Genomic DNA, 14,953 nt, shown 5'->3' on the forward strand with positions numbered 1-14,953 from the left:
ATCTTCCTGCCCAGTCGAGAAGACCAGGTCCAGAGTGTGCCCTCTTTCGTGCGCTAGGCCAGAGACTGCCCCATGGGTGTCATGGCGGCCATGAAGTCCTGAGCTGCTCCAGAGGGAATAGTCTCAGCATGGAACGAACATCCAGGAGGTCTCCAACACCAAGCCCATCTCTGTCAGCTCAGGCAGGGAGTCTTCTGGGCAGAAGGCGCGAGGGGGACCAGCAGAATCCCGTCTGTCTCGATCACCCAACACCAGGTATAAGCACTCGAGACCTGTCCTCAGGTGGACAGGAAGTCCCCCGAGGGAGATAGTATCTCTGTGAATGAGAGCCAGACCACCTCCCCTCCCCTCCCGTCCAGGCGAGGTCGGTGCTGGGCCAGATACCCAGGTGGGCACAGCCGGGTGAGCCGCACGCCACCCGCTTCTCCCAGTCAGGCCTCTGTGATACAGGCATTGGTGCCTCTGGTTTCTTGTTCCCTTTTCTGCCTCTTCTGTAAATCTTGGTGCCCAGAACTGGACACAGGATTCCAGGTGAGGGCTGACTAGTGAGGAGTATAGAGGAACTACTACTTCTCGTGACTTGGAAGTCATACTTCTGGTAATGCATCCCAAAATAGCATTTACTCTTTTGGCAGCTGCATCGCACTGCTGGCTCATGTTTAGCCTGTTGTCCGCAACTACTCCAAGGTCTTTTTCTTTCCAGTGCTGTTGAGCCACGCGCCCCCCAGCTTGTATCGATGCCCCTGGTTTCTTTTTCCTAAGGGGTCACCTGACAGTTCCCGAGCAGGAATTCAAACTGGAGTCTTCCAGCTCCTAAGCCAGCATTTTTCCCCAGCAGAGCATACCAACCTCTTCTAGCATCGCACTGTACTAAATGGCCCTGGAGGAAGCTCACAGTTCTTTCTGGGGTGGGGGGCATTCAAGCTGGGGGTGCTCCTGCATGACCCCAACGCACACACAAGATTCCCAGCACATTTTAGGTTTCTTGTGGAGTCTTTGGCAGACACTGGGCGCCGACGTACCAGAATGAAAAACCCTCTTACTACACCGTAGGTGTGGTCTACAGATGGTGCCCTATAAACCGGGAGTGTGAAACCTCAGATTCCGGGGGCTGAATTCAGTGGTTTGGGGGTTCCAGTTAAGGGCCGTGCCCCTTTCCCTCAAAAACGGGTGGCTTGGAGCTTTTGTGGAACTACCCCGCTCCCACCCCAACGGGCCGAAGGCTTCGTGACTGGCAATCAGTGGCTCTGGTCTTCAAGGCTGTTCGCTGGCCCCGGCACCAGAGGCCAGACCCCCGCAGACACCCCTCGCTGGTGGGCGGGCGGAAGGAGGCTGCCTGCTCGCAGACCGGATGCGCCCTGGACCTGCGGGACTGGGCTGGCTCTGGTGTTCTGGCCTCAGCGAGCACGGGGCACAACCCCTTGAGCTCCTTGCAAAGAAATGTGTCGTCCCCCCTGCCCCCCCCCCCCGGCTGAGACAGGCCCTGCGCACCCGCTTGAACACACGCCCAGCATGGGGCAGCTCTGCTCTCCTCTCATTTTCCTGCTGGGAGGATTCCTTGGAAAGGGAGGCGCGCACACAGAAGGAGCTCACCATGAAATCCAATGCACCAGTGTTTATTAACTCGGGATTAAACGTGACAAGCAGAAACCCGCAGCCACGGGAAAGCTTTTTTCCACACACACAACACTTATTCCTTCAGCTTCTTCAGCAGCTCCTTCACCTGCTCGATCTGGGAGCTCACGCTGCTCTTGGCGGTCCCTCCGGGGGAGGTGTACTGCTCCACACTGTTCTGGTGGTTGAACACCTGGGACACGTCGCTTCCCATCACGGGGCTGCAAGAGAGCAAGGCGGGGTAGGGCCACCAGTCAAAGGCCGCATCTTTCCTCATTCGTTGGTCTTAATTAGTAGGAAAGGCGACGTGCAAGGCCACGCCATAGTCTGCTATGGGTGGAGACACGATAAAGCCAGTGGATAGAAACCACAACCCGCAAAAACTGGCTGGGGAGTCCCAGGAGGTAAAGATGCCTAAAGGAGTTGCCAAAAGCGAGGCAGGGGTGCTGCCATGGGAACGGGGCGAGCACCTGAGGGCTGCCAGAGACCTCCATGACCAGGCAGTCTGGCAAGGGGGACGGGGCTTTCACAGAGGCATTTAGGGCTTTGTACCGTGGTGGCAAAGCCTTAGTTAGACACGGACCCTGAACAGCAGCCGTTCCCTTGGCAAGGGCCAGCCCAGCGATACCTGTGGTTGCAATTTCCAGGCAGCCTCAAGGGCTGCCCCTCGCTGCGGCCCTCCCGGCCAGAAAGCCCCCTCCCAACCTGCTGCGGCCCCAGAAGCCGCCGGCAGACCTGCTGAAGCTGGGAAGGGCCCGTGGATGGTTTTGGGGCCTCCAGCAGCAGCGACGGGTCTGGGAGGAACCCAGATGAGGAGCAGGTGGCCTTTCGATCCCACAGCCGGAAAACTAGAAAATTGGTTTCTGCATTTCAAGAGTGAAGGCCGAGATTCCCGGCACGCTCGGCCCCGTCTCCATGCAGGCGCCAGGGAACCCCCCTGGGACGAATCATGGAAGCGCGATCCGTACCTGATGCTTTTCAGGTCCTCCACGGACAGGTGATTAAGAGCCACCCCCTTGCTCTCAGCGAGGTGGACTGCCTTCCCGATGATGGTGTGGGCCTCTCTGAACGGCACCTGCAATCGAAGCACAGGCCGGGTCAGGAGGCGGCGGGAAGTCCCCTGCCGCTGTGGCGCCACCTGCGTCGGTGCGGGTTTGGCTGGCGCTGCAGCGCCGCATGGACCAGGCAGAGCCAAGGAGCCTGTGGGAAGAGCCGGCTCCCTCCAGCTGTGCAGCCCTCGGGGCGCCCCCTGCAGCTGCGTGCGGCAGCGGGATGGGCGCCCGCGTGGTTTCCCACTGGGTTCCCGCCTTGTTGACTCTGCCCGGGGACTGGGGTGCTTCCAGAGCCCAGCCCTCCCGTACTCACCCCCTTGCGGACCAAGTAGTTGGCCAGGTCCGTGGCCAGCATTTCAGGGCTCAGGGCTTTTTCCATGGCATCCTTGTTGATCTAGAGAATAGGGAGGGATCTGTAAGCAGAGGGCCTGTGGCGGCTTCCCTGCCCAGGGCAGCGGGTGGGCCGGGGGGCGTGCGACTCCACGGCGCAGGCAGGCCTGGCTGGCGTCCAGGCAGCCCTTCCCGTGCCCTCACCTGGAGGGTGGAGATGACGCCCGTTGCCACCTGGAGGACTGCATCCAGGGTATCGATGACGTCAATCACGGCCTCCTTGTCTTCCTGTTGGCGGCATGTGAAGGCAAGGGCAGACGCGTGAGTCGGGCACCACGACGGGGCCTCCCGCCCTGCCAGACACCTGCAGGGGCACTGCTCCAGGACATGGGGAGCTCCTGGGGTGAGAGGGCTCCTTGCTTGGGTGAGGCCAGGGCCAATCTAACCCAGTGACCAGTTTCCAGTGCTGGAAAGCCAGGGGGCTTTGGGAAGCCCACGAGAGCCATCTCCTCCTTTTCCCTCCAGCATCTGGTATTTGAAGATATCCTGCTCCTGAACATGGAGGTTCTCCAACTGTCATAGCTCATGAGCATTGGCAGACCTCCCCTCCCCTCCCATAAGGAAGGCTGGGGGGCCAAATGTAAGATGAATAATCCCCATGCAATATGCTCGTTGTTGGAAGGGGTTCGGGGCGGTTTAGCTCCTGTGTGCCCACATTAGAAGAAACGTGGCCACCTCCTCGTCCAGCGCTGAGTTCCTGCAGTGGCCAGCCAGTTGCCCACCACAACTGTTTCCTCCCACCCATGTTCCCCACAACTTCTGTTTGCATGCAGACTGCCATGGAACTGGGGGCAGCCTATATCCATGAGGACTAGTGGCCATTGCTAGCCTCCTCCTCCATGATAATCCAGGTTAACGCCCCCCAGTTTGGAGGCCCACCCTCCACTCCGTGGAAGGGAATGCCCTTGTTCAATTCTGCGTGGTGAAGAGCATTCCCCCCGTGTGTCTCCCACCGGCTGCTTTGTGGGGTAAACCTTTGGGTTCTTGTGCTATGGGAGGGGAGAGAAATGCCGCCTGTTCTGCACCAGGCATAATCCTGCTTTCCTCTCTCATGCCTCCCCCTCACACGCTTTTGCCCAGTTAAACACTTGGGGGTCGTCCAGGCCCCTCCCCGCTTTTTCCACCCTACAGGATGCGCTTTGGCCAGCTTTTCCCGGTCAGGTGCTGCGCAGCCAGCCCAGCTGGGCGGAAGCGCAACCTGGGCGAGACGGCCAACACGCCCCCCGCCCCCCCCCCGGAGCACTACCTGCAGGTCCTTGTTGTATGCGCTGGGGAGGCCTTTGAGAATCACCAGAAGCCCAGTGGTCTGGAAAGAGGGAAGGAGGGAGGGTGGAACGGAGAAAGTATTCAAGAGCAGTGGAAAGCTTCCAATCTCTCAGGAGGCTGGCCCTCTCCTCAAACTGCATTCAGCAAACTCTTCCTGCCTCCCTTCAAGCCACTAGTCCTCAAGCCTCCGTGCCTCCCAGCTCACCTTTCACCCCCCATGGCTCCCCCCTTCCCCACCAGCGAATGGCATCCACCCTCTGGGGCGACACTCCGTGGCCATGCGTGGGGAGCCTTTCTGCCCGGCCCTGCTACGGGTGTCACAGCGAAGTGGCTTCCAGGTCGTGCTGAAGCAGCTGAGCTGGCTTGAGTCAGACAACGCGATCACCCATGCTCAGAGGGTGAATGTGGGTTGGACTGCGGGTTGTTCGGCCGCCTGGACCCCGCCGAGGTCGCGAGCCACGGCAGACCTCCCTCAGCCCAGCCGGAAGCTGCGGGTTCTCTTCGTGGGCTCCTTTCAGCCCGCCCGTCGGGCTTGTAGCTCGGGCAATACGCTGGCCCTCGGCTCGAGCACCTCCCACGCATGGGCCACCCACTCCAAGCCCACCGGTGGCCCAAGCCGAGGCGGCCCCCACGGCTTCGTGCAGCCCTGCCTGGCCACTCACCCTCCCGATCACACGGCCGGCCTTGCTGCGGATCAGTTCGAGGCTGTCCGGGTTCTTCTTCTGGGGCATGAGGCTGCTGCCGGTGCTTTAAAACACACAAGAAACGCTGCAGCACTTGACACAGACGCCGCAATTCAGGCGCTGCCTCACACCGGAGGGGACGGGGCGCAGAGCCGACCCCCTGGCTGCGGGCCGGGATGGGTGAGAGGGGGGGCCTCTCCCAGCTGAAGGGGGCCTTTCGAGGCAGTCCTCTGCCCTTTCTGGGCACAGGAGTGCGCTCGGCCAAGGGTCGGCCTCCGGGAAGCCCTCTGGAAGCCACCACCCCGGCAGATGCTGCACTACGGAGGAACCCCGGAGGGAGAAACGGAGCCGGATTACCAGAACGCATCCGAGAGAGTGATGAACCCAAACTCCTTGGTGGCAAAGAGGATCAGATCTTCGGCTAGCCTGCTCAGGTGGATCATAATGAGGGACGAGGTGGACAGGAACTCCACTGGAGGAGATGGGGGAGAGACGCACGGGGGGAGGTCTCCTTCGTGTGCTCAGGTCACAAAGGGAGGGCACAGAAAGAGCCCGGCATCTCCCAGAATTCCCCAACCAGACGGGCTGCTACAATCCCCCGTAGCGCTTTTGAACACATGGGGGGAAGTGACCACTCCATTTCACACATGCTCATGTGCGCGCACACACAGAATTCCTAAAGGTGCATTGTTATACATGTTTTGACTGAATTAGCTCCCCGATTCCCAGCGTGGCTGGCTGAGGAATGCTGGGAGTGATAAACTTTTCCCCATCCAAACATGCATAGGATTGTAGGACTACACTTCGTCCAAACATGCATCGGATGGTTGTTCCTTCCCTGGAAAGATGCTCATTTGGACAGCAGAGCTTTCAAGTTCTAGCGTTCTCCCTCGGGTGGATAAACAAGCCTTCCCACCCCAGAGGCCCCTGGACGGCTTCAAGCAAGCTCAAAAACATGACACCTACCCACAAAGTCACGGTCGCTGACCGCATCGATGCTGTTGATGCTGATGGAAGCAAAATCTAGTTCTGTAATGAAAAACACACACAGATGCACATATATAAAGGGAGAGGTGTTATGACATCCAAACACTTCCACTGTGGGCCAGAAGCAGAACGCAACAGGCTGAAGGTGTGAATTGGGACCCTTGGAGGTGTGCTGGCCACTTGCGGCTCATCCCCCTCATCTGAGAATCCTTTTGGCCGCCCATCTCCGAGAGCCTGCACTAACTCTATAGATCAAAGGTGCCTCTGAGCCTGTGCAGAGTACCTCCACTGCTGAGCAGCTGCAGCCTGTCCTCATGCGGGGGTGGAGCCTCCTGCTAGGGAGACGCCGGGGCACAAGCCCCGGCAGCTACTTAGCCAGTCGCTAGAGCATGGTTCTCGCCTCCGCGGGAGCGAAGAGCAGGAAAGCCCCTCTGAAAACGGGCCTAGAAAAGCTGACGCTGGACAGGAGGGCCTGCGCCGTCGCGGCTGCACCTCGCCAGAGGGCACGGGCGGCGGGCTGTGCGCGGCCCTTGGGGAAAGCTTTCCCGCACATCTGGGTGCTCTGGGCCAGGGCTTTCCACACGGATGGTGCCAGCAGGAAAAAGGACAGCGGTTCCAGGAACTGTGGCGATCCCAAGAATGCCCTCTCTTCTGTGTGGGGGCCTGCCCATCGCTAGGGGCCTTGCTCCATTTCAGTTCGGAAGCAGAGAGCCGGAACTCACCCTTGCGGAGCAGCTCGCGATCCAGTCCGAGGGGGTTGCCAGCCAGAGCCCCACTGCAAGAGAGGGACAGGTTGGAAGAATTCCGCACCCCGCAGAATTGCAGCTGGACTGGGGCTTGCCGAGAAGGGACGAGGCTCCACGCGCTCAGGCCGGTGTGGCGTGCCGGAGCATCCCTACGCGTTCTCGGGGCCCTCGCCCGGCAGGCGACGCCAACGTTGCTGGTGCCCCATTGAGGCCCCACCTCGCCAGGCAGCAGCCCCCTGCCTCCATCGCCTTCCTCTGGTCTCCCCTCCGATGGGCTAGATTGCAAGCTGCCTGAGGCAGAGCCCTCTCCTTGCAACTTGTGAAAAAAGGGGGTCTTGCAAGCGCACCTCATCCATCCTGCTTACAGCCCAGTTATCTCAAAGCTGCCAAGCTGCTCGGAAGAAGCGCTCAGCAGCGGGGAGCTGGCAGGAGGCAGGTCTTAAAAATGGGGACAGACGCCTCTGCCTGGTTGGAGCGCCATGCGGGGAGGAGCAGGCAGGGGGCAAAGGGCAGCGTCTGGTCAGTCATCCCTGCTCTGCCTTCAAATCCATGCTGTAAAGCCTTTGCAAGTGCACCAAAGCTGCACTCGATTTTGCAAATTTGCTTAAGGTTTTTTTTTTGTTTTAATTTTCACAGAAGGGTTAGTTTGGCCTCAGCTGGTCCAGCAACAAATTTCTGGAAGAAGACGCCGCTTTTACCTTCCCAAAGGCAAGACATTGATCCTTTTCTTCACCTCACTGAGGCGCTCAGAATCCCTGGTCAGAGCAACGGCATGGCTGATGGAAGTCGAGAGAGAGAGAGAGGTGGGGGGGGAGAGAGAGACCGGCCATGAGGATAACCCCAAAGGTCTACAAAGAGAAAAGTTACCAAAAAACAGCCACTGTTGGACCTGGGGAGCCTCCTTCCACCCAGAAAACTGATTTGGATGACTTAGGCACTCTGTATATGTTCAGAGATCATCTTTTCCATGTTCAAGATTGTGGCAGTTTTAGCCTTATGTCAGAGATGAGAGGAGAATGCTGGCAGGGCAAATGACACGAGATGGCCGGCACATGGCCGCATACCTGAGCAAGAGGTGGCTCCATCTGATTGGCTGAGCCCTTTGCAGGTGGGTATAACCAGGAAGGATCACCTCAATCTCGCTGCAACAGATCAGAAGCCCAGGGTTAGAAATTCAGCCTTCTTCCAACCTGGCACCTGAGGCTGTCGGAATGGGAATGGGAAAGGGGAGTGCTGGAATCGTGCAGGTGGTCTGGAGGGGCCCACGGGAGAAAGGATCCTGTCACGCTGGAAGACCCACACTTACGCAGTAGCACGTTCCACGAGGGTCCGGATGAGCTGCTGCAGGTGAGAGGACAGGGTGGTCACAGCGCTCTTCATCAGCAGCCTCAGGTCAGTCACAACCTGGGGGAAAGACGCCCCCCGTTAACCCCGGGGCCTTCGGACTGGGGAAATGAGCGAAGCCTCGGCCCCTCACGCTGGCACCCCAGGGCCGGCCTGTTGCTCCGTCCTCCACAAAGGGAGGCCGTGGCCCTTGGCGGGTTTGCTCCACTGCCGAAATTCAAAGCGCACCATCTACCAGCCGGACTGCAGCCCCGGGCCTCACAATCCTGCCCTACAAATCAGCCTGGAAAGACGGCCCTGTATGGGTTGCCGTCCTTTGCAACCAAAGCACGGAACAGAACGAAAGCCGCCCTGGTCGTCAGAGGGCCTGAAGGCCTCGCGGCTGAACTGGTGTCCTGCAGATGGAGAAGGGGAGGCATTTATGTAAACGTCTTTTGGGAGCTGGGAAAGGACACGCTCCACGGAGGCCTGGAAGTGCAGGACAGGCATCTTACAGCCCAAGAGCTGCTCTTCGCCCCAGTAAGCAGAGTTGCTGCTGGGGGATGATGGGAACCGCAGTCTGATGGCCTCTGGAAGATCACAGCCTGCCCACTCCTACAGTGGCTTTCCCCAACCTGGTGCCCTCCAGGAAAGCCTGGGAGGGGCAGTTCAGCACATCTGGAGGGCACCAAGTTGGTGGAATGCCGTAAAATTTCTCCCGACGCGGCTGAAAACGGGCTCCTATCTCAGTCCAGCTGCTACGTTGAGCATACGTGGTCTGGCCTACTGCACAGGGGCGGCGTGAGAACCAAACTCCCCTCAACTCTCACAAGTGCCTTGGAAGAGCAGCAGGATGCCAAAACGGGGAAAATGTGGGAGTCCTGTGACATCCAGCCATTCCCAGCTGAGGGCAACTGGAAAGCACGTCCGAGGCTTGACTCCCGCTGGCGGGAGCTGCAGCGGGCAAGGAAAGGCTGGAGGCGCCGCCATGCCCTGAGGGGGCTGCAGGCCACGTCTCGGCTGGCCAGGGCCTCCCGGGCTCCCGTTGCACAGAGCCTGCCCAAGCACAGAGAGCGCCAGCTCGTTTTTTCTTCTGAGTGTGCCCTCTCCCTCTCTCACACACACACACAAACACACCCACCCCAGAGTTACCTGTACGAGAGCCAAATATTTTAATCACAAACCTACCTCTTGCCATATAGCGGCAAGAGCCCTGCGGTTACGGCAGTGCCGGGCTGAGCGTGGGTTGCCACTGAAGGCTGGGCTACTCCATGTCTGGACGCAACTTGTGTGAACAAGCCTGGCTTTTGAACCGTGAACAACCCAAGAAGAGCACCCATGGCTTGTGAACCGCGGCGTTTGTGGTTAACCAATCATGGCTGGTTAGCATGGTTGGGTTCAGACAGCACGACAACCTCCACTACAACGTAACAACAACCACAGTGACAACCCACGCTCCACCACATGTGGCTCCTTGTGTTACATGGATCATGTATACATGACATACATTTAAAAGAAACTCAGCTTTGAAATTGGGGTGCTTCTGCCTCTTACCACTGGACACGCTTATCTCCCAGACCTTCCAGCCGAGTCTTTTTCCTTTCCTTTCTCTAACCACCCTGGATTCAAATTTGACAGGGCTGTAATTTTTCTACTGCCTCCCTTCCCTTCCTCTTGTCCCCTCCACGCCAGATTCTAAATTGTAAGCTCCTAAGGGCAGGGGCCTGCCTGGATGCTTTTTATGAAATGCAATTAAATAAGAAGAAGAATGGTCCGAGTGGCCCCTGGTTGGCCATTTAACACCGCAACACTCTCCCACAGCTCCAGACAGCAGGCAGCGCTGGGTTGCGGCATCTCACACAGGAACCGTTTGTCAAAGGAGCTCTCTCGGGGAAGGTTCCCTGAAAGCTGCAATGCATTGTCCACCTTCCTGGAAAGCGTCGCCACTAAGTCCAGCAGGGCTTACTTCTTGAGTAAACACAAACAGGACTGCCCAGGGAGGCTCCTCGGAGCCCGGCTCAAGAGCCACAGCCTCAGTACTCGGGTCCAAAGAAGCAATCCTAATTGCCCACACATCAGTGAAGGGTTTTGCCACTGTGGGTTCAAGCATTTGCTTCCTAAAAGCCGGAGTTGTCTGACTCTGGGAGTGGGCATATGGCGGGGAGGGGGGAGAACACAAGATACAGTGTGGCATGGATCAAGTACCCCTTCGTGGTGGAAAGCAGCCATCCAGTGTGAGAACAAGCAGGACTTGAACCCAAGACCTTCAGAGATGCAGACAAGCTCCTTAACCATCAAGCCACTGTGCCTTTCAGCCACAGCTGGGAGCTGGAGGAGGGAAAGGGGGCTATAGGAACAAACGAGCAACGCCATCTTTCAAAAAAGCAAAGGACTCCATTTTTAAGTCGAGCAAACTGCCTCCGAAGACCCTGGCCCCACGGAAAGCAGCACCTGGAGCGGCGCCGATGAACAGAACACACGCTATTCCATTCCGCGCATCGGCCGTCTTTGCTGCAGCAAGGATGGGATGCAGCTCTGGGGGAAAGCGCAAAACCAGGGAAGGAAGGGAGCCCTTCCAGAGAAGCACCAGATCAGAAGGGCCAGAGAAGGGGTGTGGGCAGCAGAGACCTAAGGTCACAAATGAAGGTTTACTGGTTGCTTCTGCTTTCCTAGGCGGCCCTGAAGAACTCCTACGCTTTTCTACCCATCTGGGGAGGCAGGCACACTGGTCTTGAAAGGGTTAGGAACGCTCATTATTTTCAGTGAGTACGGATGCTCAGCATGGCGACTGCATTCGCCCAAGACAAATAAATGGGGAAAAAGCAAGTACAGCTAAAAATATTGTTTAAACCATCCTCGGTTTTCCTACTTGGTCATTCCTGCTTCTCCCAGTGTGGAGCTTCCCAGCCACATCACCAATCAGTTCCTGAATGAAAAGAAAGAAAAGGGGGATTCGGTTATTTCAACTCTCTGAAGACAGCTAATCCCGCAAACAGTGATGTGGCAACTGCTTAGATTTCCAGATATATTCCACTGAAACGAAATCTTTCAGGTTAAGTATTTCATTTGAGAGAGAACTCTTATTGTGAGGATTAGTTCCATCCTTCTGGGCACCCCCAGAAGCAGCGCAATACAAATTTAGAAGTCTCCTCTTCCCCTGGGGCCCATTAGCCCACCCTGATGCTCTCAGCAGACACGTTGCTCTGCCCTTCAGGGCCAAAGCAAAAGTGCTAGTCCTCTCACAAGAAGTCACTCTGCTTTTCCTCGAGCAGTCAGGAAATTTATGGACATTCCCTGATGCAGCAACCCTGAAATTGATGAAACCTTGGGAAACTCCTTGAGCAGGCTTTCGGACGTTTTGGACTACAGTTCCCATTTCTGAGTACTGGCCATGCTGGCTGGGACTGAAGGGAGCTGAAGAGCAAAACATCTGGCCAGATGTCAAACAGGGTAAGGAGAGGGGGACATTCCAACTGAACTGGCAAAGCAAACCCACCTTGAGTCTGCGTTCAACGGTCGTGTGGATGTCTTCATCCGTTTTGGTAATCACCAAGGTTCCCTTGGAAGATTCCTCCGAAATCTACAACAGCAGCCAAAAAACACTGGTTAGCCATTAACAAGACTGCCTGCAGGCGGGGAAAAAGCCACTCAAGGGACTGAGAGAAACATTCACATGTTTAACAGTTCGGCCCCAGAATTTCTGAGCATTGCTTTGGGGTCTTGCAGGGAGGGGCCTCAGAACAATGGCCCCTTGCCCACCAGCATCAGCAGATGGGGGGGCAGGGGGCACCACCCACAGCAGAGAAATGAGATGAGCAACGTGAAAGCTGAATCGGAAGCAGACATTTCCGTCCTGGATGCCGCCCTTGCCCTCCATCATCCTGGAAGGAACCATTCCCAAACAACAGAAAATGCAGATCGGTCCATAACATTTCGGTTACAGATTAAAATTCTGCCCTCCATAAGTCCATAAGCAGCCCAATCTAATTTTAGCCTCCGGAGGGGCCCGCATACCCGAACATTACCTTACCTTTTCTAATCCCCCAATGATCTTCTCCAATTCCGTTTTGGACAGAATCCCGGCCTTCTCCAAGGCCTTGGCATAAGCGATGCTCCCGCGAATGTCCACCTCAGCCAGGCGCATGTCAACCTCTATCGAAGCGTTGAGCTTCTCCATGATGGGGTCGATGCTTCCGACAAGCCTTCCTCCGTAAAGTTTGTCACCCTGGGGGGGAGGCAGGTGCAAGAAAGAGCCCAGGTGAGTTTGGAAGGATAGGAACGTGCTCGTTGCGGAGCTCAACTATGTTTCTTTCGCTAAACTAAAGGAAGGTTGTGGTCCTCGTGGCTGTGCATCCAGGACTACCTGAAATAGGAGCATCGGAAGTCACCCTATACTGGGCATCAGTGGGACATGCTCCCTTGGACCATTTAGGCCAATATTGTCGGCACTGACTGGCAGCTGTGGCTCTCCAGGGTTTCAGGAAGCTCTTCTCCAGGGCTCACCTCACCAGGGATCGAACCGGGCATGCAAAGCAGGGATGCTACCGCACAGCTTGTGCACCTTCCCCTGCAGAAACCATTCTAGTCCTCATGGTTGTGCATGAAGGGCTAACAGGAACGTGGGCTACTGTCCCTCACGCCCAGGACTGCTGGTGCAGCCCAGCGGCAGAGGCTCTCCTGGGCTTGGGGTGGGTGTTCTTCCAGCTCAGCGGGAGAGATTGGCCTGGGGACCTTCAACTGGCTGACCCACAGCCCCTGTTGTCCTTCTCCGGGTGACTCACCCCACGAAAGTTGTTGAGCGGGGGCTGCCCTCTCCCCCGATCACAAAGGATTTCAAACGCACTTTTGCCAGGGCAGGCCTGGTGCGCTGCAACGCCCCTGTTTCTCCAAACAAACCCGGACGCGGCATGTGACACTCCAGCTCTTCGGAGCCAAAGGTCACTGGCCAGGATGCATCCGCTCAGGGCCAAGCACGCAATCAGCAGTTTGGGGGCTTTTTTCCCCTGAGAATTGCCAAGAACGAATGTCTTGTCTGAGTTGTGCTGCTTGGAAACAGCTTTTTTTGCTGTTGGACAGGACAGGAAAGGGAGCAGAGGCCGCTGGAGAGACTGGCAAGCCCAGCAAAGAGACGGTTTCTTTCCAAATTACACAGGTGGGTAGTGCTGGCACCAGAGTGTTGCTGCCATTTCTGCCCTAAATTGATTAATTTTACCTATTCAGGGGGCACCAGGATTAATTGAAGGCCGGGAGCAGCTTCCCCTGACTGGGCCCCCGCAGAGGAGTTGAACTAAAACTGTCGCCGTCCCTGGGCCGGCGGGGATGGAGCCTTCTGTCGACCCCACCCGTCGGTTGGTGCCGGGTTGGGGAAGTCTGGACTAGCCCATCCTTGGCTTTTTGATCAGAAATGTCCCGCCAGCTGCCCCCCCCCCCCCAGATTCCTTTAAGCAGGTAGGCAAGGGCTTGGACTGGGACCCACGCAGGAAAAGAAAGGCTGCATCCCGCCCCCACCACGCCCCTCACTGCAAGCCTTCTTCTTTCTTGTTTCACACTGGGTGCGACAGCTGCCTGTCGAAAAAGCAGCCGGGATTCTGTCTTCCCTGCATTTCCCACCACTGTATCCTGATTTCCCCAAGATTTTTCCTGATTTAATCCCTTGGACCCCGCTGCCTAAGAGCCCGCTCCTTTCTTAAAAGCTGCTGCCATCCCATATGCCCGAAGAGCGAGATTTCTTGGTGGCAGGTTGTTCCTCTCTCTCACACACTTCTTTCCACCATGTCTGAAGGCGTGATGTGCATCAAGCGCATCGCCGTGTAGCTGATCCAGCCCCACTGGTGTCCCACAAAATAACACCCATTTCAGATAACTAAGTAACCGGTCACTCCTCAAAGGCCACCCATCTTCTCCACAGCGCTGTAAGCCAGGCCCAAGAAGGCCTTGCCATTGAGCCCAGTTCTCTGCAGCCAGATTAAAGCATTTGGGAGTTCACCTACAAGGCTGTTGCAATAGCTCTGTCCTGTTCGCTCAAGATAGACTGCTGTGAAGCATAGAGGCTCCATTTGGCAGGTCTGGCTAGTCAATCTCTACTGGGAAAGGTATCTGCACATCTCTCTACTCTGCAGCATGGGACGCCCCTTGCCGGGTGTCGTGTCCCAACCAACTTCCAAACCCTGAAATCTCCCTGCTCCCAGCCTGCCCACCCGACTGCAGCCCCAGCACTGCCCGAAACAGCGCCGCACCAATTTCGTGCAGCGCACGCTCCGTGCAAAGGATCGCTGGCCAACTCCGGGCCGGAGCAGAGGGCAGGCCTCGCAGGGGAGGGAAAGGCGTTGCCAAGCGCCTGGCTCACCTCCGATGCCATGTCCAGCAACCGCTTGTTTCCGGTTTTTTCTCCTCTGATCTGGAAAGTTTTGCAAAAGATGCAAACCCTGCAAAACAAACGGAAAGCGCTTTTTGGCTCTGCAAACCAGTCGACTGGGCCAAGCGGAGGAGTCTTTCTCCAACCGGGTGCCCTTCGGAAATGTGGGGGCTCCCAGTCCCACTCCCCAGAACCGGCTGGGGACAATAGTTGCCATCCTACACAGCAGGAGGGCATCGAATTGGGGGGACGCTGGAGAAGACCGACGGACGGCCGGGCGGCCTCTCTCTCGCGACCCCTCCCTCCGGTGGGCCCCCCACCCACAGCCAGCCAGCAGCGCCAGCGGGCGCTGTGGGACCGACCCTCGGGGCGGCTGGGACTCCTGCCCTCCCGGACCGCCTCACCTGCTGCGCCTCCCGAGCCCCGGTCGGCCGATCTGCGCTGCCCCAGCCGTCCGGGGCTCCCTTTTCAAGCGCCGGCCGGCGCGAGCCCCCGCCCGGTGGGCTGGCGGGGCGGGGCGGGGCGGGGCTCCGGGGG

At 57.6% G+C, this 14,953-nt stretch overlaps 1 protein-coding gene across 1 annotated transcript; it reads right to left on the reverse strand.

Annotated features, from left to right (window-relative positions):
- Positions 1–1,600: 1,600 nt before the first annotated feature.
- Positions 1,601–14,899, reverse strand: ASL (argininosuccinate lyase). The gene is made up of 17 exons (XM_044456126.1): positions 14,821–14,899; positions 14,408–14,486; positions 12,092–12,286; positions 11,558–11,641; positions 10,931–10,987; positions 8,045–8,142; positions 7,803–7,880; positions 7,437–7,514; positions 6,715–6,767; positions 5,972–6,034; positions 5,363–5,477; positions 4,985–5,069; positions 4,303–4,362; positions 3,201–3,284; positions 2,980–3,060; positions 2,583–2,689; positions 1,601–1,835 (listed from the first exon to the last, which is right to left on the reverse strand). Exons 2-17 carry the CDS (start codon positions 14,417–14,419, stop codon positions 1,691–1,693), a joined length of 1,395 nt encoding a protein of 464 aa, XP_044312061.1. The 5' UTR covers positions 14,420–14,486; positions 14,821–14,899; the 3' UTR covers positions 1,601–1,690.
- Between the last annotated feature and the right edge of the window lie 54 nt (positions 14,900–14,953).

This window comes from Varanus komodoensis, unplaced genomic scaffold (assembly GCF_004798865.1).
Source record: "Varanus komodoensis strain SLA01 unplaced genomic scaffold, ASM479886v1 scaffold81, whole genome shotgun sequence".
Lineage (NCBI taxonomy): Eukaryota > Metazoa > Chordata > Lepidosauria > Squamata > Varanidae > Varanus > Varanus komodoensis.

What these genes read in the sequence shown, in the direction of transcription:
- ASL (XM_044456126.1), bottom strand. An exon ending in TGGAGCCACCTCTTGCTCAG is followed by an intron (nt 7,515 to 7,802) that starts GTATGCGGCCAT and finishes GACTTCCATCAG; the next exon opens with CCATGCCGTTGCTCTGACCA. An exon ending in GCGTCATCTCCACCCTCCAG is followed by an intron (nt 3,061 to 3,200) that starts GTGAGGGCACGG and finishes CCTATTCTCTAG; the next exon opens with ATCAACAAGGATGCCATGGA.